The sequence below is a fragment of the Haliotis asinina genome, chromosome 4 (assembly GCF_037392515.1).
Source record: "Haliotis asinina isolate JCU_RB_2024 chromosome 4, JCU_Hal_asi_v2, whole genome shotgun sequence".
Classification (NCBI taxonomy): Eukaryota; Metazoa; Mollusca; class Gastropoda; order Lepetellida; family Haliotidae; genus Haliotis; species Haliotis asinina.
In genome coordinates this window covers 49,662,600-49,686,952 of record NC_090283.1, presented here as the reverse complement: position 1 = coordinate 49,686,952, position 24,353 = coordinate 49,662,600, and the positions used below count along the sequence as shown (strand labels likewise).

Genomic DNA, 24,353 nt, shown 5'->3' with positions numbered 1-24,353 from the left:
AACAAACTCACAAGAAAACGGGACCCAACGCAACGCAACGCAACCCGTCTGACGTAGTGTACGTGCACCCTAAATGTTAAATACAAATGTGTTGCCTACTTGAAAGGTGCGGTGGGGTAGCTTTACGGTTGAAGCGTTTACTCGACACACCTGGTTCGACTCCCCACATAGGTACAAAGTGTAAAGCCCATTTCTGTTGTTCATCGCCATGCTACTGCTGGGATATTGCTACTGCGGCGTGAAACTATACTCACTCACTCACTCACTCACCTGTTTCAACCATTACTTGCAGTTATCTGCCTTGTATTAACCACCCTGACCTTTGAACATTATGAACTCAATGTTGAAATGTAAATCGTACACAGTACAAACGACATTTGTTTTAGGGGGCAATGAGGACCGTGGGATCGCAGATGATGATGAGGAATTCAGCCTGGAGATGCTGCAAAAAACGACTTAGACCAAAATTGATTCCCTCCACTTCTAGCGTACATATATACACAAATACATATGTCTCGGGAATTGATAAAACTAGCTCCCGGAGAAAGAACGTGACTTGTCTGATAAGGCCTCATGTCTATCAATGTTCTTATTATCAGTTTATCCTTCACTGCTCCTTCAACGTTTTTTATGAAGAATTTAGTATTTATCAGTAGTTTTCCATTCGAAGACACCGATGTAGAATATTTACTTTTTAAATGGACGAATGGCAGTTATGATGATGAAAATGGAATTTTTTTAAATTTCCGCATTAGGTGGCGATTATGGGTGTGTAATTTGGCCTTTAAATTAAAAGAATGGACGTATTTTTGATCCAGTTGGTCGCACAAACGTGACGTTCTCAAATGCCCGTATGTGTGACCGGGTCACAACAGGCTTTTGAGATGAGCCCTGGATTCAGTCAGCACGTTTGAATGAAAAGGTCAAGGCGACAATCTAGGCTGGCTCGACTGGTTGTCATTCAGTAGGAAACTTCACGATGACGGAACAGGCTGAACAACGACTGCAGCAGCTCCAGACAGTGTTACGACATGGTAGTGGAGGAGGAAGCAACATACAGACACATGTGACATCAGGTAGGTAGTCGATGTTGCATATGTCACACGAAACGGGGCGTCACGTTTTTTGCGTTTGTTTGGTTTTTTTGTGTTTATGATTGTGCCCATGGGCGTCAATGCATGTGTTTTGTATGGTTTGTGTGTGTGTATGTGTGCCTTTCTGTCTGTATGAGATCGAATTTCATTACGTATATTTAAACAAAGCCACGAATACTGTACGAGATTTGGTACTTCCATGAATATCTAGTTCGGTGACAAAAACATTCCACGGCATTGCGAAAGAGTGAAATTTAATGAACTATTGAATACGATATTAACAAACAGCGGCTGTAAGATGCATATGCATCTGTGGACTATATTCGATAAAATTTGCTTCTTCCTATGCAGTTGTTGAGTGACGAATACCCTCAGTACAGACCCTCGATGTCCGGGTACAGAAATTAGGTTGTCAGCCTAGGTCATGACACAGCTAAGGGTATGCGTCTAAACAGGGTTATCATGAGAACAATAAATTCAATTCTCACTTTCGTTTTTAGATTTGAAGGAAGTAACCGATCATACTACGAGAGATTAAGTTGCATATGAATCTGCAAGCATACATACCGTCTTACACCTTTATAACGGATTTGGTGATAAAAAGTATTTTCCATTGAACGTATTCACCCTTAAACATGTGACATATGTACCGAACGGTATATGCGTGAAGCTTATACATCGAGAGTTAGTTGTGTGAAGGGAAGTTCGGCGAAAACCTGACCTATTTTTCAAGCCTGGTAAACATGCCTAGTCACAACTGACGTGATAAGCTGGACCCCGTTAGCTCATGAAATAATGTCATATCTCAACAAGCTGAAGCACAGCGTTGTGGTGGTGTTTTATAGACTTGAAGACAGGCTAGCTGGTAGATATATATGACTAACATGAACTGGATGTCTCTTAAGAAAGTCTTTCGTTTGTGTAACTACCAACTTGCTGTCTTTGGAACTGCAAGGAAGTAATTACTTTTGATCGAGTTTCTGTTCACCATGAATGTTTCTACGTTTATTAGCGTGTACTCTTACGAGTTTCACTAATGTGATAGGCTACACGTATTAAACCGCAGCACTTCGGGACAAACAGATAGACAGGCAGATATGCGGGCAGATAGACATACAGACAGACAGGCAGGTAGACAGGCAGACGGACAGACAGACAAACAGATAGACAAACAGATACGTAGGCAGACGGACAGACAGACGGACGGACAGACAGAGAGACAAGCAGGCAGACAGGCAGGCAGGCAGACAGGCAGGCAGCTGACAAAAGCTTCACCTCAGTTTATACGCAAAATATTTATAGTACAAACGCCTAAACTCGTAGACTGTTAAACAGTACGCACCACGACGAGCACGGGTTACTGAAGATCAGTTCTAACCCAAATCTTCATAGGTCGATAAAACAAAACTAAACAACAATCGATATATAGTTGGCAATGTAGTAAAACAAGATCCTCATTCCCAACATCATCTTTGCACTTGTAACACTCTCTCTTTTCAAATGGTATTGGGGGTGGGGGTGGGGGTGGGGGTGAGGATAGGGGATATCCGCAGCGAAAAAATACCCAGTGCTCTCAGATGACTTCCACATGAAGCTGATGCCTCGCAGTCCCTGAACCAGATCATTGTCCCTTCTATGTAACCACGTGAGCGATGCCAAAGAAGTAAATGAAGTAAGACTAGATTCATACGAGATCAGTCTACAATCTCACTTTCAGGTCAGTCTACAATCTCACTTTCAGGTCAGTCTACAATCTCACTTTCAGGTCAGTCTACAATCTCACTTTCAGGTCAGTCTACAATCTCACTTTCAGGTCAGTCTACAATCTCACTTTCAGGTCAGTCTACAATCTCACTTTCAGGTCAGTCTACAATCTCACTTTCAGGTCAGTCTACAATCTCACGTGTGCTTTTTCTCAAATTTAATTAAAGTTGACACAACGCTTGCGGTAGATATTTTCTAACTATGCTTTCGTATACCCTATTCCTTAGGTCGAAACCTTAACGTCAATCACTGGTTTGATAGTACCAGGCTTAGTACGTCGCTCTCATAAAGATCAACAACTGCTGAGTAGCAGCGTTAAGAAAGCCAATCAGGATTTATTAAGAAGAAAAAAAAACATTTCCAGGAAGGTATGGCTGTATATAACGTTTTGTTGTGATAAGAGTACCCGGAGATTAAATCTGCTCAAACAAGTGCGACTTGACACATTGACCTTGCAGAGTCATGTTGCGCTTAATATATCACGTGATCTCATCATGAGGTTGGGTGTCCTGTGGATAAGGTCCTTCCAGAGAAGATAATGTCACCATGATACTGTCATTTCATTGTATAACACCTTTATGTACAGTCACATACGTCTACTTATTTCAGGATAGTTACACAATAACTGATCCTAAAACAGGTCATCGCATTGTTTCGGACAAGTCACCTGCACAAACTACGGTGCACAAAAATATAAGGCTGATGAATTAGAGGCTGGTTTTCTGCAGTGACAATGTTATGGTGGGTGAGTGAATGAGTTTAGTTTTACGCCGCACTCAGCAATGTTCCAGTTATATTGCGGCGGTCTGTAAATAATCGAGTCTTGACCAGACAATCCAGTGATCAACCAGCATGAGCATCGATCTGCGCAGCTGGGAACCGATTACATGTGTCAACCAAGTCAATGACCCTGACCACCAGATCCCGTTAGTCGCCTCTTACGACAGGTATAGTCGCGTTTTTATGGCAAGCATGGGTTGCTGAAGGCCTACTCTAGCCCGGACCTTCATGAGTCACTGGAATACGAGAACGTCGTTATTAGGTTTGGCAGTAGAATAATGTATGGTGGGTCTGTTGGGAACCGATGACATGTGTCAATCAAGTCAGCAAGCCTGATCACCAGATCCCGTTAGTCGCCTCTGACGACAAGCATAGTCGGCTGTTATGACAAGCATGGGTTGCTGAAGGCCTATTCTAGCCCGGACCTTCACGGGTCGATTATGTTGTAGATTTGGTGAATGGAAATGGTGTAGTCCGATCATTCAGCATGGAAGGATAGTTGGAGATAGGATTGTTGCAGTGATTATGTGCTATGGGTGGTACGTAGACGGGGAAGGTGTATGCCGAATAGGTAGTGCCCTGTTGTCGGAAAGCAGGAGATCTGACTGCTGCAGTGTTTATGGTGTAGAGATGTTATAAGCGTCATGTAGGGTAGGATCTTTAGGGACCTGATTACTGCACAGGTCATGCTGTAAGAACTATTAAGGAAGCGCATACATCACGGTGTTGTATTGTGAAAATACATACAGTAGAATCTCTCTAAACCGGTACTCACTGGGACCTAAAATATAATCCCGTTTAAACAATGTGCTAGATTGTAGAGCTGATGATAAATGTACAAACCAGCGATGGGCTTGTGATTTTATGCCAACTTTGACGAGTTGTCTGACTGGACAGATGAGGCTTTTGACAGCTTCCACTGTTTGAGTTTGTAGGACAGTTGGAGACCGTACTGCTTCAGAGACTGTACTGTAACGATGGTGCTTCGATGGACAAAATGGTGTCTGATCAAGGTCGCTCACTCCTGTGTGGTATTGTGTGCAGGATATTTGGAGGCGGGATTGCTGCAGTGATTGAATTGTAGGGGTGGTGCAAGGATGGACAATATGGTGTCTGATCAGGGTCATATACTGCAGTGTAGTTTTGTTGAACAGTATCCGTGTGGTGAATTTGTTGTAGGGATGATACAGGAATGGGTCATGTGTTGCCTATCAGGGCCACATACTCTTGTGTAGTGTTGTAGGGCGGTTGGAGAAGGGATTTCTACAGGGATTGAATTGTAGGGTGGTGCCAGGATGGACCAGGTTTGCAGGAAGGAGGGTACAGGTATTGGACCAAGGTGACACACCCCAATGTAGTACTGTAGGAGATTTGTAGTGACTGTAACTTACGAGGTGTCAACACCAGTAAAAGGGGACAAGGGCCCAGACAAGGATATTAACACATGCAGTCACGACTATTCAAAAGTAGTTGAAGATCAGGTTCTGTTTGTGCTATAGTGACTCAGCAGTCTGCGAAACGAATACAGGGAAGCGCGAACACGATATCCCTGAAAAATACCTATCTAGGTTAGGACAAAACCAACAGAAAATGATCTCAAGGGGTCATGTGACCTATTGTATAGATAATGGATTGTGGTTTGTGTGTTTTATTAGGCAGTAACTGAACAATGTCTCCTCTAGGATTCCATAGTTGTTTCCTTCAGCGATGTCACTATTGTGGAGAGAGTGGGTGAGTGAGTTTAGTTTTACGCCGCACTCAGCAATATTCCAGCTATATGGCGGCGGTCTGTAAATGATCGAATCGGGACCGCTTACGACAAGCATAGCCGCCTTTTATGGCAAGCATGGGTTGCTGAAGGCCTATTCTATAGAGTGGAAGATCAGACTTTTTTCAGCAACATTCCAAGAAGAATACGATGGGTAACACTAGAGACCAGAGAGGGATATCACACATTGTATCATATATAGAGTTGAATTTGGACCTTGGTCGTGACAAGAGAGCGCTGATATCGCCAGACTACCCTACATTGTCCTCAGCGGGATCTGATTACATCACGACAAAGAAGGACCTCCCAAAGTCACACCAAGACAGTCAGTTGAGCAGATGAATTAACGATAACGTAATTTTGGACACAGAAGCTGATGTTACCGTGTGATATATTTGAGCTATCAGGTTTGATCTTCACAATGTTTTATGGACATGTGCATTTTAAATTGGTTGAAATATTAATTAACGACGGTTCTTTATTCTTGTAGAATGTTGCAAGGGTCCAGGGTATGCCACGCCCCTGGAGGCCATGAAAGGCCCCAGAGAGAGGCTCGTTTACATTCCGTGCATTGTTCCCGAGAAGGATCGTCCCGACTACCTATCTACAGTCGACGTAGACCCCGAATCACCAACGTATTGCCAGGTAACGTCTTAACCTTGACAACCGGTAATCTATCCGCGGTCCACTATCCACTATCCACATATCTCCGCATATCCATGATACACACCCAACACTCATTTGGTAGCGTTTTCCAAGTGGTCAAACACAAGAAGACCCAGGCTAGAATTATTCTTCAGTAACTCGCGCTTGACGTAAATAGCGCGTAACGTGACCAGGTGGTCAGACTCGCTGATTGGTTGACACCTGTCGTCGTATCCCAACTATGTAGCTCAATGCTCATGCTGTTGATCATTGGTGTGTCTAGTCCAGACTCATTATTTACAGATCGCCACCATATTGCTGAATTATTGCCAAATGTGGTGTTAAAAACAAAAAAAAAACAAGCAACCAAACCAGGCAAGTGGTCATTAATACTGTGATATAAATACACCCCTGGGGCATACTTTCCTCCCAACATACACGGTGGTCTTCGGAGTATCATTTCAGTTATTTCTGTTAACTCCCTACACTGAAACAGCGTTACATAATGTATACTAACTCTGAAATGTGTTATTCGATATGCACAGAGCCTCGACTCGCTGCTGTTATCATCTGGAGCACAGTCATAAAGACATAAAATTACTTTCCAAAGAAACAAATTAGTGCCTCATGAGGTGTTGTTTACTGTACAACTGTGTCATCTTCACGTTGTTGCTCTCTCTGAGGACGTCCGTCATTTCACAGTTTTTAGTTGTTGTATTGTTTTGGGTTTTTTAAGGAAGTCCGAGATTTTAAATATTGAGTTTTCAGAAAACTGCAGATGACACATGGCTCAATGTCTCATCAGTTATCATGAACTATTTCACTCCAGGATTTTCTTCAAGGAACGGGATTTGTTCAGGTGTTGTATATATAACATTCAGGACGTGTGTAACCAATCCCAACAGTCAATCCCTATTCCTCTCGTCTATAGATAATAACGTTTACTGATAATCGCTTATGGAATCCTAGAAGGGCCATTATCGCACAGAATAATTTTGACACTTTTTGCTTGTTTTTGTAAGGGCGGCAACGCGACCATATGCCTTGAAGAATTCCACAGAGTACACTTGCCAAATATGCATATGTAACCGATATCAGATCGCATGTGTGTTTTGTCGGAATTCAAAATATACTACACTCTTCCAAAAGGTAGGGGATAATGAACTAACAATTTGCATAGGAAGTGTAAACGTTAACAAACGTTTCAAGGACAGACATCTTATGAACGCACCTCCATTACCCTAAACACAACGCATGACATACACGTGCACAACGCTGTAGCCCCATACACGTCTTGATTTTGACGTTTACTCAAGAAGGTCGGGAAATCACTTAGAACGTTTATTGTGACACTCACCTTGCACCACACGTTTGTTAGTGTTTGTTTCTAGTCGTTTGTTTCGAAAAGAAAATCGTATACATGTAAATTACATGCCATACTCCAATCATGTTTCAAAAGACTGCATTCCAAATAAGTATGGTTGTAAGGAAGTGCAAATGATGATGCACTCTCAAATATTCAATAATGCCATATCAACATTGACTGACTCCGATAAATCTCCTAAATATTTTTAATTGTAAATAGAAAAAAACCCGAAGATCCCTACTTTCTTGGAAGAGTATATACTTTTATTTGGCCATAATATAGCTCCCTCCCCTAATGGGAAAAAATATACTACAGAAGGTATCCGCAGGTGCGTTACCACTGGAGTGCGCGTGACTAGCATATGGGTCGAGTTTTTAGATTTAATCTCCTTGGCACCGCGAACTCTTGTCACTATCCTCTGTAGAGCAAAACAGAGTCAAAGTCAAGTTTAAATCATTAATGAATTTTCCAGTCAATTCGAATTCTTGAATTTAATTAAAGTAAATTTACAATATATGTAGATGTATGATACGTAAGGCCTGGCTGCAGTAGTAATTTGAACCTTGGCAGTGACCTATTTATGGCGTAGAATAGTTGGTCTCAAGTAGGATATCCTTTCGCTGGGGAGGACTTAATTGGCGCGGCGAAATGGTATACTGTTTCCCGACTACAACCACTACTCGTTCACCTGGTGCAGATTGTAATAGCTGATACAGCTGACATATGTAGATCCTGTGATAAAACAGCATTCACTTATTTCAGGGACTGACGTGCACTGTTGTACCTGAGTGAGTGAGTGAGTGAGTTTAGTTCTACGCCGCACTCAACAATATTCCAGCTATATGGCGGCGGTCTGTAAATAATCGAGTCCGGACCAGACAATCCAGTGATCAACAACATGAGCACCGATCTGCGCAATTGGGAACCGATGACATGTGTGGTCGATGACCACCCGACCCCGTTATTCGCCTCTTATGGCACGCATAGCTGCCTTTTATGGCAAGGACCCGTGAAGGTCACGGGGTAGAATAGGCCTTCAGCAACCCATGCTTGCCATAAAAGGCGACTATCCTTGTCGTAAGAGGCGACTAACGGGATCGGATGGTCATGCTCGCTGACTTGGTTGACACTTGTCATCGGTTCCCAATTGCGCAGATCGATGCTCATGTTGTTGGTCACTGGATTGTCTGGTCCAGACTCGATTATTTACAGACTGCCGCCATATAGCTGGAATATTGCTGAGTGCGGCGTAAAACTAAACTCACTCACTTGCTCATTTTTATGGCAAGCATCGGTTGCTGAAGGCCTATTCTACCTTCACGAGTCTGTTGCATTATATGCACTATGGTATTGACAATTGCAGCTCAGGAGAGACCTCTATATTTGCATAATTCGGATACTTGTAAAAGTATGTCAGCTACTGTCTATATATGGATTACTTTGCTGATGAACCCCTTCACGTTAAATTGTGCAATAATGATGCATGTAGCTACTCAGACGATGCTACAGTACTTTAAAAACAGTTGAAATATTCAAAATATATTTTGACTAAAACTAAAACGATCAACCGTCTGTATATGCCTAACGTTGCAGATAAACTTCATCACGCTAAAACATGGTAGTAATGATCCATGAAAGCTACTCAGGCATGCAACATTTGTTTAAACATTTTCAGTATAAGGATGCTGTTAGAAATATATCGTCTTATATCTTACAGGTGATCCACCGTCTATATATGCCTTACGTCGCTGATGAACTTCATCACACTGGCTGGAACGCTTGCTCCAGTTGCTATGACGACAGCAGTAAAAAGCGGAACCGTATGGTTCTTCCCTGCATCAATAGTGACAGAGTCTACATAGTAGACACAGGCACAGATCCGAGGAGACCGTCACTTCACAAGGTCTGGGGGGCTTAAATACCACACCCATATGCCTCGTAACACTTGCGTAATCGACTTACATACGACATACCCGTGCCTATTATATTCGACACTTGACGTAATTTCCATAGACATATATGTTAATTTAGTGTATCATGAATAATTTTCATGAATGTAATTTTCGTGAGGTTTAAGTGAAATTTTGCACATTTCTGAGGTATCATCCCATCTGTAGTCGCTTAATTTCTGTTTGATTTTCCGTTGCTTATTTAACGAATGACAACAACCAGATCGAAATATGCACAGTGCCGAGAGCTCCTTTGACATCGTGGTCATATGTAAGCTGATAAATGTGGAGTCATTAGTGAAACAATGGTCGGGAAACTGAAAGGATGTTATGTGTGCAGGGCAGAGATGAATTCACATTTGCCTGTCACATTTTACAAAGATCCCTCATTAACTCACTTCATGAAATTAACATGTAAGTCCATGGAAAACACGTCAAGTGTCCGATTATAACCGGCAAGGGTCTGTGGTCTCGTCGCTGAAACAGCGTGTGCAAAACCATCATTAACTTTCTGTATCTCCTCTGTGATGGAAACCTTTTAACCCTGTACCTTTGTTCAATTTATTGTCGTTGAAGCATAAATAACTCTCACTCGCTATATCTTTATAATTTATTATTTAATAATAAATTATTTTCAGCTTCATAAAGGTTTATCATAAAACTGATTAAGTGCATTTATATTTATCATAATAATTTAATATAGAATTACTTTTTCTTGAAAATAACAAGATTTTGAAACTGCCACGCACGAGTCTTGAGGGCGAGTGGCACGAGTTGTTAGAAATATGTTCTGTGATTGAGTAAGAATATTATTTCCACCGCCATCACATCTTAAAGAAAGAATGTCCATCTTGTTTAACAGATAGTGCAACCATCTGAAGTTCACTCCAAGACCGGTCTTGGCGCTCCCCACACAACTCATTGCTTGGGGTCAGGGCATATCATGATCAGCTGTATTGGCAATCAGAACGGAGACGGAAACAGTAAGTGATCTTCGGACACTTTATATCCGGTGTCACCAGTTGCCCTGTTCAGCACTGCTGGTCTTCAACTGGTCTTCAGTAACCTGTGTTTGTCGTAAGAGGTTTCTAGTGAGGTCAGGTGGTCAGGCTCACTGACTTTATCCATCAATGTCATCGAAGCCCAAAAACCATAGACAGATGCGTATGCTGTTGATCACGGGGTTGTCTTTCTACTTAAGTATTTACAGACCACCGCCATGTAGCTGGTGTATTACCGTGTGCGATGTTAAACATACAAACAATAAGTACCAGCAGATTACATGCTTTGCCTGCATGGTAATGCTCTACCCTCTTGAAGTCACGGGTTAAAACTTGTCTTCAGAAGGGAATGCTCACACCTGAGTGTACGGTTTATAATTGGTCTTTTGAGGTCCGTGTTTGCCTTAAGATGCCAAATACATAGGGGTCGATGGCTTGCTTCACGTCATCGAGTCCAAATTATGGCGTTCTCATGATGCTGAATTATATGAAGATATGATATAACAAATTGATTGATAATTACTATACATAAAGAGCCTGTTTCGACATACCCGTTCATGCTCAAATCTTTAACAAATTATTACCCCGGATAACAGAAGCTGCCTGTGAGACGAGAAGGTTAATAGTCACAGGACAGTATACCAGATGTAATTTTGAACTCAGTTGCCACATTCGTTACGTGTGCTTCGTTGTGGGGCGGAACTGTACTCCTAGAAACTCTCTGGAGTCCAACTGCCGTGACCAAGACTGCTTTTCAACCAATCTGTGACTCTAAGCATAGGACCACACACACCAGAAAGCAGTTAAACGGATATTGTTGAGCGTATGTGTTATGAACAAGTATACCTGAATTAGAAAATGAAATACCAAAAAAATATAAAAACAAAGAAAAACAATCGTAAAAATCCCAACAAACATAACCATATTCACAAGTGTGTCATTGGCACGAGTCGGAGGTTTTACGAGTGCTTCTTTCGATACTAATTGTGCTGTTGGTTTCATGAATAGCACGACTATTCCTTCATGTACGACAGGTGGGTTCTTCTTGCTGGACGGGTCTGATTTCCGGGTCCTCGGTAAGTGGGAGAATTCCCCCGCCCCCGAGTATGGCTATGACTTCTGGTACCAGCCGAGACACAACGTCATGCTCAGCTCCGAGTGGGGTGCTCCGAATGCTTGGCGAAATGGATTCAACCCTGAGCACGTGAAACAAGGTAAGGAAACAAATGGAATCCAGAAGGATGGCTACCACTAAAAATATCGGGGGAAAATCAACTTCCAGTTAACGATACTTTATAGTTTTTGGTATTATTATCCGCAATGCTCCGGCATCACAAAAGGTACATCTTTGGAACTATCATCCGCAATGCTCCGGCATCACAAAAGGTACATCCTTGGAATTATCATCCGCAATGCTCCGGCATCACAAAGTCCCATCTTTGGAACTATCATCCGCAATGCTCCGGCATCACAAAGTCCCATCTTTGGAACTATCATCCGCAATGCCCCTGCATCACAAAGTTACAGTCGCATTAATAAGAAACATTACACTGACATTACCATAAGAACGTTTAACAAGACGCACTGACATTTCCAGGGGCGGTTGGGGTAGTCGAATGGCAAAAGCGTCCGCTCGTCACGCCGAAGACTCGGGTTCGATTCCCCACATGAGTACAGTGTGTAAAGCCCACATACACCTAATATACTTTTTAAGAATGTTATATACAAATGGACTAACAAAATGCTTAGCCTGGGGTCTCCAAATGAGATAATTGATTTAGATATTATTAAGTATTATTTTGGTTGTTTCGACAAACCATATTCGAAATTGTCTTATCCGATTTTGAGTTACTTACACGTCCGTGGACAATATATTCATCTCTGTGTGATTAACAATTATATTTTGATTCACTTCGCAGTGTAACCCCTCGCTTTGTACATGTACCTATACATTGCACATGCAACATTGATCCTTGTGCTGATGAATGAGTGAGAGAGTTTGCTTTTACGCCGCATGTAGCAATATTCCAGCAAATATCTCGGTGGGGGACACCAGAAGCGGTCTTCGCATACCGTACCCATGTGGAGAATCGAACATGGGCCTTCGGTGTGACAAGCTAACTCTTATCCACTAGACTATCCTCTTGTGCTAATGAAACTTAAAGAAAAGGTACATAACACTATCACATGACACATGGTGAGGAAGAAATGTTTCGGATCACTTTACTTACATTTACTTGTATGAATTGGTCACAGGTCTGTATGGTCACAGTATTCACGTCTGGGACTGGACAACCCATGAGCGTATTCAGACCCTTGACCTTGGGGATGAGGGACTGATCCCCTTGGAGATCAGGTTCCTCCATAATCCGGACACCACCGAGGGCTATGTGGGGTGCGCGCTCAGCTCAACTGTATTCAGGTTCTTTAAACTTCCGGTAAGCTCCGCTTGACGGTTATACTGGCAATGCGGAAAAGATGGAAAACCGTTCTCGCAATAATAAGAAATTTCTGCTAAATGCCGATTGAAATTCAGCTTTGGCTGTATATTATAAACCATTATCGAATAGCAATGATACAAGGTATTCGTAGACAGGTGAACATATCCCGCCCTTAAATTGCATGAGTGAATTTAGTTTTACGCCGCACTTAGCTATACTCCAGACATATGACGGCGGACGTACATTGTGCACATTCAAAATTCAGTTCTTCGCCCTAGAACGCAAGGACATATGGTACTAGACATTTGTTTTGTATTCTGGAAATGACCTTAGCATGTCAACCACTAACTGTTTGGAAACGGTCTTGAGAATGCTGTAACCTTTATCAAATAACATTTCAGTAAGAACAATATGGTGCTAAGAAATGTTTGGTGCATGTTCGGTACCTCAAAAATCGTTCGATTTTATATTGTGGAAATCCCTTGGTCCAGGAAGTAGCCGTGATGTGGTTGCAATGAGCAGTGTTAACAAACTTCAAGACATCAGTCTGATGACAACACAGTTCAAGGTAGTTTTAGCCCAACACTATTCGTACACGTTATCATCTCATGTTATATATAAGATGTTGTAACAGTATTATACAACGCATTGACAGAATGGAAGATGGGACAGCGAGAAGGTGATCACTATACCCAGCAAGACGGTGGAAGGATTCGCGCTGCCACAACTTCCTGGTACGTTACTGTGTTTAGTACCTCACTCACTCACTCACGCTTGTTTCGTAATTCCGACCGCATGTCCCATATAACAGTTGGAAGCTAAAGTATATTTGGGTCACATAACAGAGTGTTTATCTCTTTCGATCTTATTTCCAATAAGTTACATAAATATACAACTACTGAATGCAGTATATTGATATCGCAGGTTTTGGATAGGTTTTCGAAAATAACTCTATCAATTTAATATTTCTTTAAAGAGATAAGAAAACTATTTCTCAAGCGTGTATATTTCTCACACATACACATACATCCTCTACCAAAGGAAGGTCACATTTTTTTCTGAAGATTCTGTAAGAAGCATATTTAGCAATGACCGCTTACGAATAGTATTTAGTCTCAAGTGCTGTTATTATTATACACGACAGTGACACAACAACCAGTCTGGTGGTCCAAGTCAAACGTTGCTGCTGAGTAGCGTACCATATTTATTGCTGGATCTGCTAATCATGTGATTCCAGTTTTACCTTTTTTATGGTCCACATTATGTTGACGCACTTTAAACATACTTCAGGCAATGTTCAACGCGACGTTAATCCCGATTTACTCACTTAACCTGTTCTTTAACCCGAGACGTCCGAGACTTATATCCCAGTATCCTAACTACACGTCTCTATCCGTGACCTACAAGAAGACTCGTACCCCTCTCGTACGCCATTATTGCCAAGAAACGTGGCAAACCAATCAAATCGCACGTAGTAAAACGCATTTCCACCTGGAAATGGCGGAACCGTTGAACTTTGAAACTTCGCTAAACTATATCGAGAACGATCTAAACAAACTTTGAGCTACAGGATGAACAACTTTCAACAGTAAAACATATCTGCAAAGGGAATGAATGGTCGTATTGTTGTTTTGTCCACGGAATGTAGGATCAGAGTTATCTTTCCTTGATAATGGTACTAGACTGTTTTCATCTCCATGTACGTTTGCGCTTAGACAGAAAACCATCGTAAACATGGCCACGAGAGGGGTACAAGACGCCATCAGGCGTGCCGGAATGACACGAGTAGTTTTTCTTCCCCGTGTAACTAAAATACTGTTCAAGGCGGTGATTAAACCGCTTTATTTTATATATATAAATATATGTACGGACGATTACCCTCTCTACTAGTAATGTAAACTGGAGAAAACGTACTTGAGTGTACATTACAGGCAAATTTAGATAAGAGTAAAGACGCTATATTTCCGTCATTTCGTGACTAAAACGTTATACAGTGCATTTCAAACTAAAACATGTCAGCAGAGGACTTAGAATAATGATAATGAATAATTGCATACTATATGATTTGTTCATTTGTTTGTGTGGTAGTTTGACTTTCTGACGCCGCAGGTAGCAATATTTTACTGACAAAAACAATTCTTTGCCACACCATATTCAGGTGTGTGTGAAAGACAGATAGAGGCTGCGCTACGTCAGTTCCCTCATCGTCGAAGGGTGATGGGGTGGCCTAGTGGTTAAAACGTTTCACCCATCACACAGAAGACCCCGTTCGATTCCAAACATGGACACAATGTGTGAAGCACATTCATGGTGTCCCTGATGGTGATAATGCTGGAATACTGCTTAAAGCAGCGTCGTAACCAAATCCACTCACTCGCTGTGATCGGTATTGGCCGCATTATGGAGAACCGATATATATTATGCACAACTTGGGGCATAAAATCGACTAAAATCTTATAACAATCTCCATTTGAACTGATACGATAGGGTGACTGTGACATTTCGGTCGACACAGTTCGCAGAAGAAGAAATATTATTACGTTCGCCTTCTTTGGTCTGAAAGCCAAAGAATAGTACGAATGGTGGAAAAGTCTCTCTTGTGAAAAGTACAAGCAACAACCTGAACAGTGCTGTGAGGGTTCACGATCTCTCGCACAGCGCACATACTTGGAAACAAAAAACAAAATGAAGATTTTAAAGGTATTTAGGAGTTGGACCAACAAGAACACATGACAGCTTCTTTTTCATTCTTTACACATACACAAAAGAAGCTGTAAAATGTGTCACGTATTCAAGAAACAATTTCTGTCGTTGAACTGCACTGGAGCATAACGGGGCTGATAACACGGGTTAAAGTTGCATGTAGTACAGGCAATAGTACAGTTACTAACTTTGTATAAACGCATGTATCCCTGTCATGAGTTTATTTCAATAAACAACAATTGTGCAATTTCTGTAATGTCGTAAAGCATTTACTCTGTACATAAAAAAATACAGCGCTGTCTATGGCACCGTTTTAGAATCATTCTCTATGTTCCTCTCGATAGAATTATTACAACCTATTCTCATACCCGACGATATTACCCATGACGCTATTTAAGCAGCCAGACAGTTTATTTACTATTTCAAGCGGCTTCTTCTGCCTAAATCTTTGAAGGACACGTAGAAGTGGAATGAATGAAAAAAAAAAGAAGATTTATGGATGTCAGCTTCCTTACTGTGAATAACACGACGTTTTGGAGCGTATGCTTGCTCCTTCATCATGTGTTTAAAGATTTAATCCGATACCTGATGAAGGAGCATGTTGTTCCAAATGAAGACGTAGACGTCCATGAATCTTTCTTTTCTTGGCTTCTTATGCATGAATGTGGCATATTTTGAAGATGCTCATCTTTAGTTTGAATACATGTAAGCTGAGAGGATTGTGTAACAGAAGCGACACATCCACAGGAATTCCCTTTCCACATCCACACATCCACAGGAATTCCCTTTCCACATCCACAGGAATTCCCTTCCTAAGGCAGAGTCAACATTGCAGTTATGACTATATATTTGTTTCAGCAGTATATATATTGTGATGGTTATCGAACGATAATAGATCACCGACTTACTAAGAGATGGTGATTCAGCACAGCATGGCAGTGTGTACTTTCTTCTCAAACTGGCATGCTTTTCAAATATATATACCGTTTCTTGTGGTATTCGTTTCAACGTATAATCTTAACGGTCAATTTTGGCTTTACAGATATGTTTGCTTGGGATTTTAATGAGTATGTTCTTTGTTACGTAGATCAAGGACCTAACACATTTGTTTCCACAAAACTGCTTCTTAATCCTCTCGTGGTGTTCACATTGACTTCCTCCTCTTTCCAGGTCTGATCACTGACATCATACTCTCCCTCGATGACCGATACATCTACTTCAGCAACTGGCTTCACGGGGATATCAGACAGTACGACATCACTGACAGAAGAAATCCTAAACTGGTCGGACAGGTACATTGATGCACCGATATAACGTAACAGCACACCAATAGTGCTACATATGACACATGACAACTTACAGAAGTTTGTCGGGGTGTAGATATACACTTTAGCCACATACGAATGGTGTCGCAAATCACATAACTTTGTACGGGTACAAATATAGAACATAGCAGTGTGTGCGTGCGTGCGTGCGTGCGTGCGTGCGTGCGTGCAAGCGCGCGCAGAAGGATATATATTTCATGATGTTTTAAAAGTCTGGTTTAATACCTCGAACAAAATTACTTTGCGATAATAACTCCCAAAATCTGAGCAGCTGTGCAACTTTTCCCCAAATTCCCAGATTCTCTAACTGCACTATGTTTCACTATCCCTACAGTTGCTAGAGGTTTCGTAAATCTCTATTGTTTTAAAATTTTCCGAAGTCTGATTGGTCCAGTTGGCTATTGTGAAAGATTCACAGCCATTCATTGCCAGTGAGACTTCTCATTAACTCCTTTCAAAATACTGACTGATCTTCTTAATCCCTTTCTAGGTGTTTCTCGGCGGTATGATATGCAAGGGTGGGGACATCACTGTCACCCACGACCCAGAAGGACAGGTAAGTCTCAACATTGTCTCAGTTTAATAATTATACTTAAGTCTACGTATATTCTAAAGGAGCTACCACTTATGAGGCATTGATTCTCACGACGCGTGCGTGTGTATTGGGGATGGTTGATTTGAAAAATGAAAAAAATATAACGTGTCCCCTCCTGACAAAGGTTCTCCAAAATGATTGAAGGCGTGAACTGAAAGGCAGATCTACACTCTCACTGACTCACTGGATACCATCGATCCCCATTTTCATGCCCTGAAAATGGTTGTTCCCCTCTTACAAACTCAAAAGGGATGGATTATTACATTGTCCAAAAAGATGGGTCATGTTGTGTGTTCACAAAACATCTTGTCATGGAATGTATAATGGTAAGCGAACGTTCTTGGTGTGTTCAATACCTCAGTGTGTGTATGAACAGACGTCTCCATCTAACACGCACACCACCACCCACACCCACCCACCCACCCACTCACACACACACACAGACACACACACACACACAGACACACACACACACACACACACATATTTCTTTCCACATCATTGACATTTGTTGGGAACATTTAACCCGAGAAACGTTTTTTAAGTTCGTCATTTTCACGTAACGATAAGCAACCCTGAACCTTTTATGTTGAAGCAAGAACCATGGACACAATCTTTTCACTGTCAGAGTAACAGGACGTCGGTGTTCGATACCCTCGACGGCAATAATCGTGTCGCAACGTCAAATACCATTTCATGTGACCTCACAATAACAACACATCTTGTAATTTGTTTGAGCTTTTATGAGCGGTCATGGCTGATTGTGCCAACGTTGTCTCCAGGGTCAGCCTGATCCGGTGTTTATCCGCTCCAAGAGACTGGAGGGAGGACCCCAGATGTTGCAACTTAGTCTGGATGGGACTCGCCTCTACGTTACAACGTCACTTTTCAGCGCCTGGGACAAACAGTTCTACCCTAATATGATCAAGTATGTATAGTGACACACACCTCTACCCCAATATGACCAATTATGTACAGTGACACACAGTTCTACCCCAATATGACCAAGTATGTACAGTGACACACAGTTCTACCCCAATATGACCAAGTATGCATAGTGACAAGCACTTATTTCCAGCTATTATTAAGTACTTATATTGATAAACAGTACTACCTTGATATGACTAAATGTGTACAGTGAAAAACAGTTCTACCGCTATATGACCTTTCATCTGTCTTTGCCACAAATACTTTCACTCTTCTTTTATGGCAGTATATGTTTGTTGACAGAATCCAAGCCAAATCGCCTAACTTGCATTCGTGCACTCACTATTAAAAGTTGAATACAAAAACCATATTAAGCATGATGGTACGCACTACACATTTATTTCTAGAAACGTACATATTAAAAAGAATTAAAAATATCAAAATGAATACTAATTTTTTAGGAAAGACATGATATTTAAAACAAAACGAAAAAATACACACACAACGTTGAAATGTTGTAAATGGCACTTAATGATAAACATTCATCATTTTAATATGCATAGGGTATAATTACCTCACCCCACTGTTAACACTATTCCGGGCATATCACGGTGTTCTGAGAACGAGCAATGTTCAATACTATCCGACCAGTCACATCACGCATTGGTGCCATCTAATTCTTATGGAAGTCGTATCTTACGCAGTACAAGCGTCTTGGTAATCTCCGAAATGATAAAGAAAATGTCACTGAAAGCAGAGCCCAGCGCCCGAATGACATTAAATCGTAAATATGTTTAATGATATGGAAACATAATGTTGTTCCAGGTGGTGACACTTGGCTCCGATTTCTCGAAGCAAGTCTGAGTTTTCACCTAAGTGAGAGTTTTCGCTCAAACTTGTGAAAGGACTAGAAAACGCATCTCTCAGAATAAAATGAAATTGATACTGAACTTCAACTTAATAGACAATCTGAGTTTGGTGGATGGCTTACTTGAGTTTGCTGGCTTTTTTGTCTTAGAAATGCAAGTGGATTAGAAACTCAGCTGTTTAAGTTGTCAAACACGTGTTGTAATTTGAGTGAAAAACCTTTTTTCTTTCGCGAAATAACCAGTTTATCCATCTGTTACATCAATGAAACACAAGTCAAATGTTGAATGGAACACGAAATCTATAGCCTAACATAGGACATTTAGTTCTTCTATTTGATAGCAAATTTTGCAGTATCTCCCATATTCCACGACAACGCGTTTTAACACCTTACAAAGGCTGTGAATATGATAACAGATCACTTCGTGTTTGAGCAAGAATCGTACGAGAAGGAGAATGCTTGACAACGCCCAGAAAAGCCTTGAAATGAAGACTAAATGCGATAGATGCTGGAACTCAACTGGATAGTCGTCCCTGTTGTCATACAACCTTTAACACAGCTGTTTGTGACTAACTCCCCATATATACGTCTAGATATGGGATGGTTTCACCTTTCCCGTTGATGTTACTGGTTCATGCGCTTAAATAAACAAAACGTTTGGATATGTCCGTTATTAATCGCCCGAGAGCTTTTGAAACACTGAAATGAAAGCGTTGTCCGTCGTAATCGCTTACGTTTCGACACCTCGCCTGAAACCATTATTTTTCTGAAGCTATGGTTGGGAAATGATTACTCCACCATTGGTGTCTTGCGAAATTGTCACACAAATGTAATGCAACTGTAAAAATGACATAAACGACATCCACGTAGAAAACCCTGTTGCCGAAGAAAGGTTCTTTTTGCCATTTCAGCAATTTCTGTTTGTATCATTCATAACATTCCAAAACTAACTGGAATCCTAATATCAACATTCATTTTCTTCTGGGCTGTTCCAGATCTGGATCAATGTTCCTGATGATTGACGTGGACACAGTCAACGGGGGACTGAAACTGAACCCGGACTTTGCTGTGGACTACGGGCTGGAACCTGCAGGTCCAGTGTTCGCCCACGAAATTCGGTACCCAGGCGGGGATTGTACGTCCGATATCTGGCTTTAACATCCCCCAAGTTGATCGTGATATTACAACAGCGGCCCTACGGTCGAAAACCAGATTCATCATGGTTCGTTATTTACACAGACGTTGTTATGTCCATGTATCTGTGACACATTGGGTTATTTAAGATTGATTACGGTGCGATCATGGAACAATGTTAATCAATTACCAGCTTTAAAGATAATAGAAAAACCATAAATCCTAACGAAAAGGTAACAAGTCACAACCCAAGGTTGTACACACATATTAACAATATCATACAAAACGGACACACACACTATCGCTACGTTTTATTTGGACATGTATATATCATTCATTGCTTCATGTTTCCAACTAGTTGTTTTTGATGGGATTATTCTTCACACAAAGAGTATAAATTGAGAGCCTTGTCGCACTTAAGGATACAAATACCTTGAAACTGCCTCAAGAAAAATTGGTGCATCTTGGCATCCATAACGTGGGCATGCAATGTCAGAACATAACTGTCAATATTTAGTGGTTAAACTGTTTTTACATATGTAAAATGATGCTTATAGATCACCATATGACCTGAAGAAAATCATATGTCACTTGCTTATGGGTTCATGTCGGATTTTTATGTCAATAAAGTTAAATACCAGATGCCCTTGTGGATTAACATGTAAAGTTCATCTGAAAATGATGCTTACTCTGTCTGTCTTTAGTCCGTGGATCCGTCAATGAAAGGGCGTAGAAGAACGTGTGACGCATCGTATTTCTAACAACAGAACACGTATGTTACAAACCCATAACACGTGCGCCCATGAACGAACCAGGTTAGGATTAGTCATCTGTAACCCATGTCATCGTAACCCAGCTTTACAGAACGATGCTCATTGTGTCAATCATCACTCGATTATTTGTTCCAGACTTGATTATGAACAGTTAATATGGAAACTGGCAATATATAGCTACAGAGCTGGAATATCGGTGTGTCATTAAACAACAACAAACAACATCAAAAACAAAACCCCCAAAAGACAACACAAACAACAAGAAAAAAAGTCAGACATTATGATAAAAAAAATATATAGGTTACTGACTGGCGTTGCAATGAAGGTCAATCCTTCTATATATGCATTACTTAAATGAGAAGATACGTTTGTATCACGTAATAATATCATATTCCACCACTTCGTGCAGTGGCAAAATGTTTCTTTCTTAGATTAATAAGCATACTAATGAGGGAACAGCTTGAACGAAAGTATATGTAGGAAATGAGACTTCGTCTGAAAATAGATTTCATTATTTGCGATGCTCGCTTACGCTACATCTCTCATGATGGACATAAGAGTGGAAGGTTAAGCGACACCCAGTATTTTGAAAACAATAAATACAAAAATATAAAAAATTCATATATACACATATACCTAAATACTTATAATATAATGATTACGAGTGGAAACTTGTAGTATGTGGCCGATGCATTAACAGGGACCAAACTGTCTTAAACAAGTCAATATTTGTGGCTTATGGTTTCTGATAATAGTTATAGTAACTGCCCGTATATATGGCACTCATATCCAGGAACATTGCCTGCTCACGGCACTACGTACATTACTATCCCCTGCACAGGTCTTTTACCATACACAGTTCCTTGCGGATGTTGCCTGCTAGGCGCAATGATCTAAACACTCACATTACCGGCACATTCTCACGGGTGACCAATTTGCATTTGGGTGAACAGGGGCAATGTGGCTCTAAGTAAGCAAATGTGCCCAGCTCGGGACCCAAGCCTAGGTCCCTCCATCAAGGTTCGAATCCGGGTCTTTAGGGTGATAGGTAGAGGCCTTACCAGTTCCACAATAGGCAGGCCTTATAATGCACAAAGGCGCTCCAGTGTGAATCATTCCCTCACTTCATTCATGGCATCAATAAATGAGTGCCTACTAAAATCCACGAAGAAACACATCGTTATCACGTCTGTGTGAAAAGCTTCTCGTCTAAATAATAAACAATGCATCGCATCAATAAACAGTGCTGAACACGCTAGAAAACAACAAAAACTACCAATAGGATAATTGTGTACACAGTATATATTCCTTGTCGTCATACGAAGTACGGACTATGCTAAAGGTGAAATACGCGTGACGAAGCAACAAAGTGCATTAGCGCATCAACGTAATGGTGTGTATGTTCTAGACCAGACTAAAGTAGTAACCATTCTGGTTTTGTCTAGGGTCTATACGGTCCATTTCAAATCAAACGTTGAGTGAATTCGTGTTGTCAGCTACCAACAAACACTCTGTTGTCAAAACATTACTATTAAACAACCTTTTCGATTACCCTTTGTTGAATATGGTCCGACATCGTGCGTAAGGAACAATATTGATACGTTACTCTGTAACCCGTTCCTGTATATCACGCTATTTGGTTGTTTGGTTTCAATAGAATTTGGAAATAACACTTGACACGTTAATATGAAATTGAACACGTTTTCTTGAAGTAAAGGCATAACGTGGACCGCCTCTATAGCTGGAGTGTTTTACCCCCCACCATGTATAGTTTGATAACTCTATATAATTAATATAATACAAAATAATAAAATAAGTTTGATGGTTTAATCTTCTAAATGTTATGTTCAGCTCCATAACGTGTCAGTAGATGCCTATTCAGAAAATTATAGTCCATTTTCTCGTCAGCAAGGGTTTAGGAAGTATGGCGCATTGACCCGCCCTGACAGTTGTCTGCGATATGTATTAACTTTTACATCATCTATTAACCTAAACCGCATAGAATAAAACACCATAAAACACGTTAGACGTTATACCCACAATAACTCTTGTTTACTCCAGGTAATATATTGGTTATTGTCTCTACATATTTTAAATGTTGGGGGTAGGTGTTAACATACCAAATAACAACGGCATAACCTCTTGGGCAAAATGTTCTCTGGTCAACATGTGTAAAATAAAAGCCCATTGTAACAAAATGATATGTCACAAAGGTTCTAATCGCAATTATTTACATTAAATTACATCCAGTGAGCATGAATACCCAGCTGAACCAAAGTTCATGACTGAACATTTGACGCTGGCAGTCCACCCTGGACTTAATGTGGTTTGCTGACTTGTTCCAATCTTACAGTTGTTGATTGTCAGTGCCTTGTTGAAGCTGAAGGCTGTACACCCGGGACTCTGCTGACACCAGATGCTGCACGTAGTTATCGTGGGCGTCGTCAGCGCAGCGTTTGGAGTCGTGAGGGAATAGCCAGCCATGACTGTGTAGGTAGACCCTGCAAGGGCGTATGTTACTGCAATTCATCTAGGGTAGCCAGGTGTGAAAAAGTGTTTCTCAATACATGTACACACTCTCTCACACCACACGCCCACACACATACATACATACATACATACATACATACATACATACATACATACATACATACATACATACATACATACATACATACATACATACATACATACATATACATTATCTTACCTTCACACATCATTGTCATTTTGAGCGCTCTTCTATTATGTTCAATGTACAGCGCAATGGCAACTCAATCGGTACTTAGTGGTAGTGCTTCTTTACCTTGAATAACACTGAATCACACATAATGCAATTACCGATGTTTTGCGAATGGAAATCGATTGAAGGGAGATAACACTAAACCTGTTTTTCTTATGTCGTCTGCAAAATCTAGCGATGGCTACATAAAGATTTGCCTAATGAATAAATTAAATTTTGACAGAACGTTCAAATGTAGTCCCTGTGAATATTAAGAAAGTTAATTACACGGCGCGACTTCATTAACACAATACCCGCGGGAAAAGAAGCAAAACTCGAATCGTTTGGATCACACAGGCTGGTTGAAGTGTATGATCCGATACCCATGTTTCAAACAATTCGACGTTGAGGTGTTTGTTAAGATGAATACGTTGTTCAGTGGACTCTTGGAGCCCATGGGTTGACGTACCCTCGGTGTTTGTTTATGTTCATCTCGCC

At 40.9% G+C, this 24,353-nt stretch overlaps 1 protein-coding gene across 1 annotated transcript; it reads left to right on the top strand.

The window, feature by feature from the left end:
• The first annotated feature begins 820 nt into the window (after positions 1-820).
• On the top strand, positions 821-21,002 carry LOC137281626 (methanethiol oxidase-like). The gene is made up of 11 exons (XM_067812987.1): positions 821-1,076; positions 5,897-6,051; positions 9,135-9,320; positions 10,229-10,349; positions 11,402-11,581; positions 12,624-12,805; positions 13,464-13,542; positions 16,682-16,803; positions 17,327-17,392; positions 18,214-18,359; positions 20,222-21,002. The coding sequence occupies exons 1-11, from the start codon at positions 980-982 to the stop codon at positions 20,382-20,384; spliced, it is 1,497 nt and encodes a 498-aa protein (XP_067669088.1). The 5' UTR covers positions 821-979; the 3' UTR covers positions 20,385-21,002.
• Positions 21,003-24,353: the final 3,351 nt, after the last annotated feature.

What these genes read in the sequence shown, in the direction of transcription:
- LOC137281626 (XM_067812987.1), top strand. Translation starts at nt 980, where the DNA reads ATGACGGAACAGGCTGAACAACGACTGCAGCAGCTCCAGACAGTGTTA. An exon ending in GGAGACCGTCACTTCACAAG is followed by an intron (nt 9,321 to 10,228) that starts GTCTGGGGGGCT and finishes CTTGTTTAACAG; the next exon opens with ATAGTGCAACCATCTGAAGT. An exon ending in CCCACGACCCAGAAGGACAG is followed by an intron (nt 17,393 to 18,213) that starts GTAAGTCTCAAC and finishes CGTTGTCTCCAG; the next exon opens with GGTCAGCCTGATCCGGTGTT.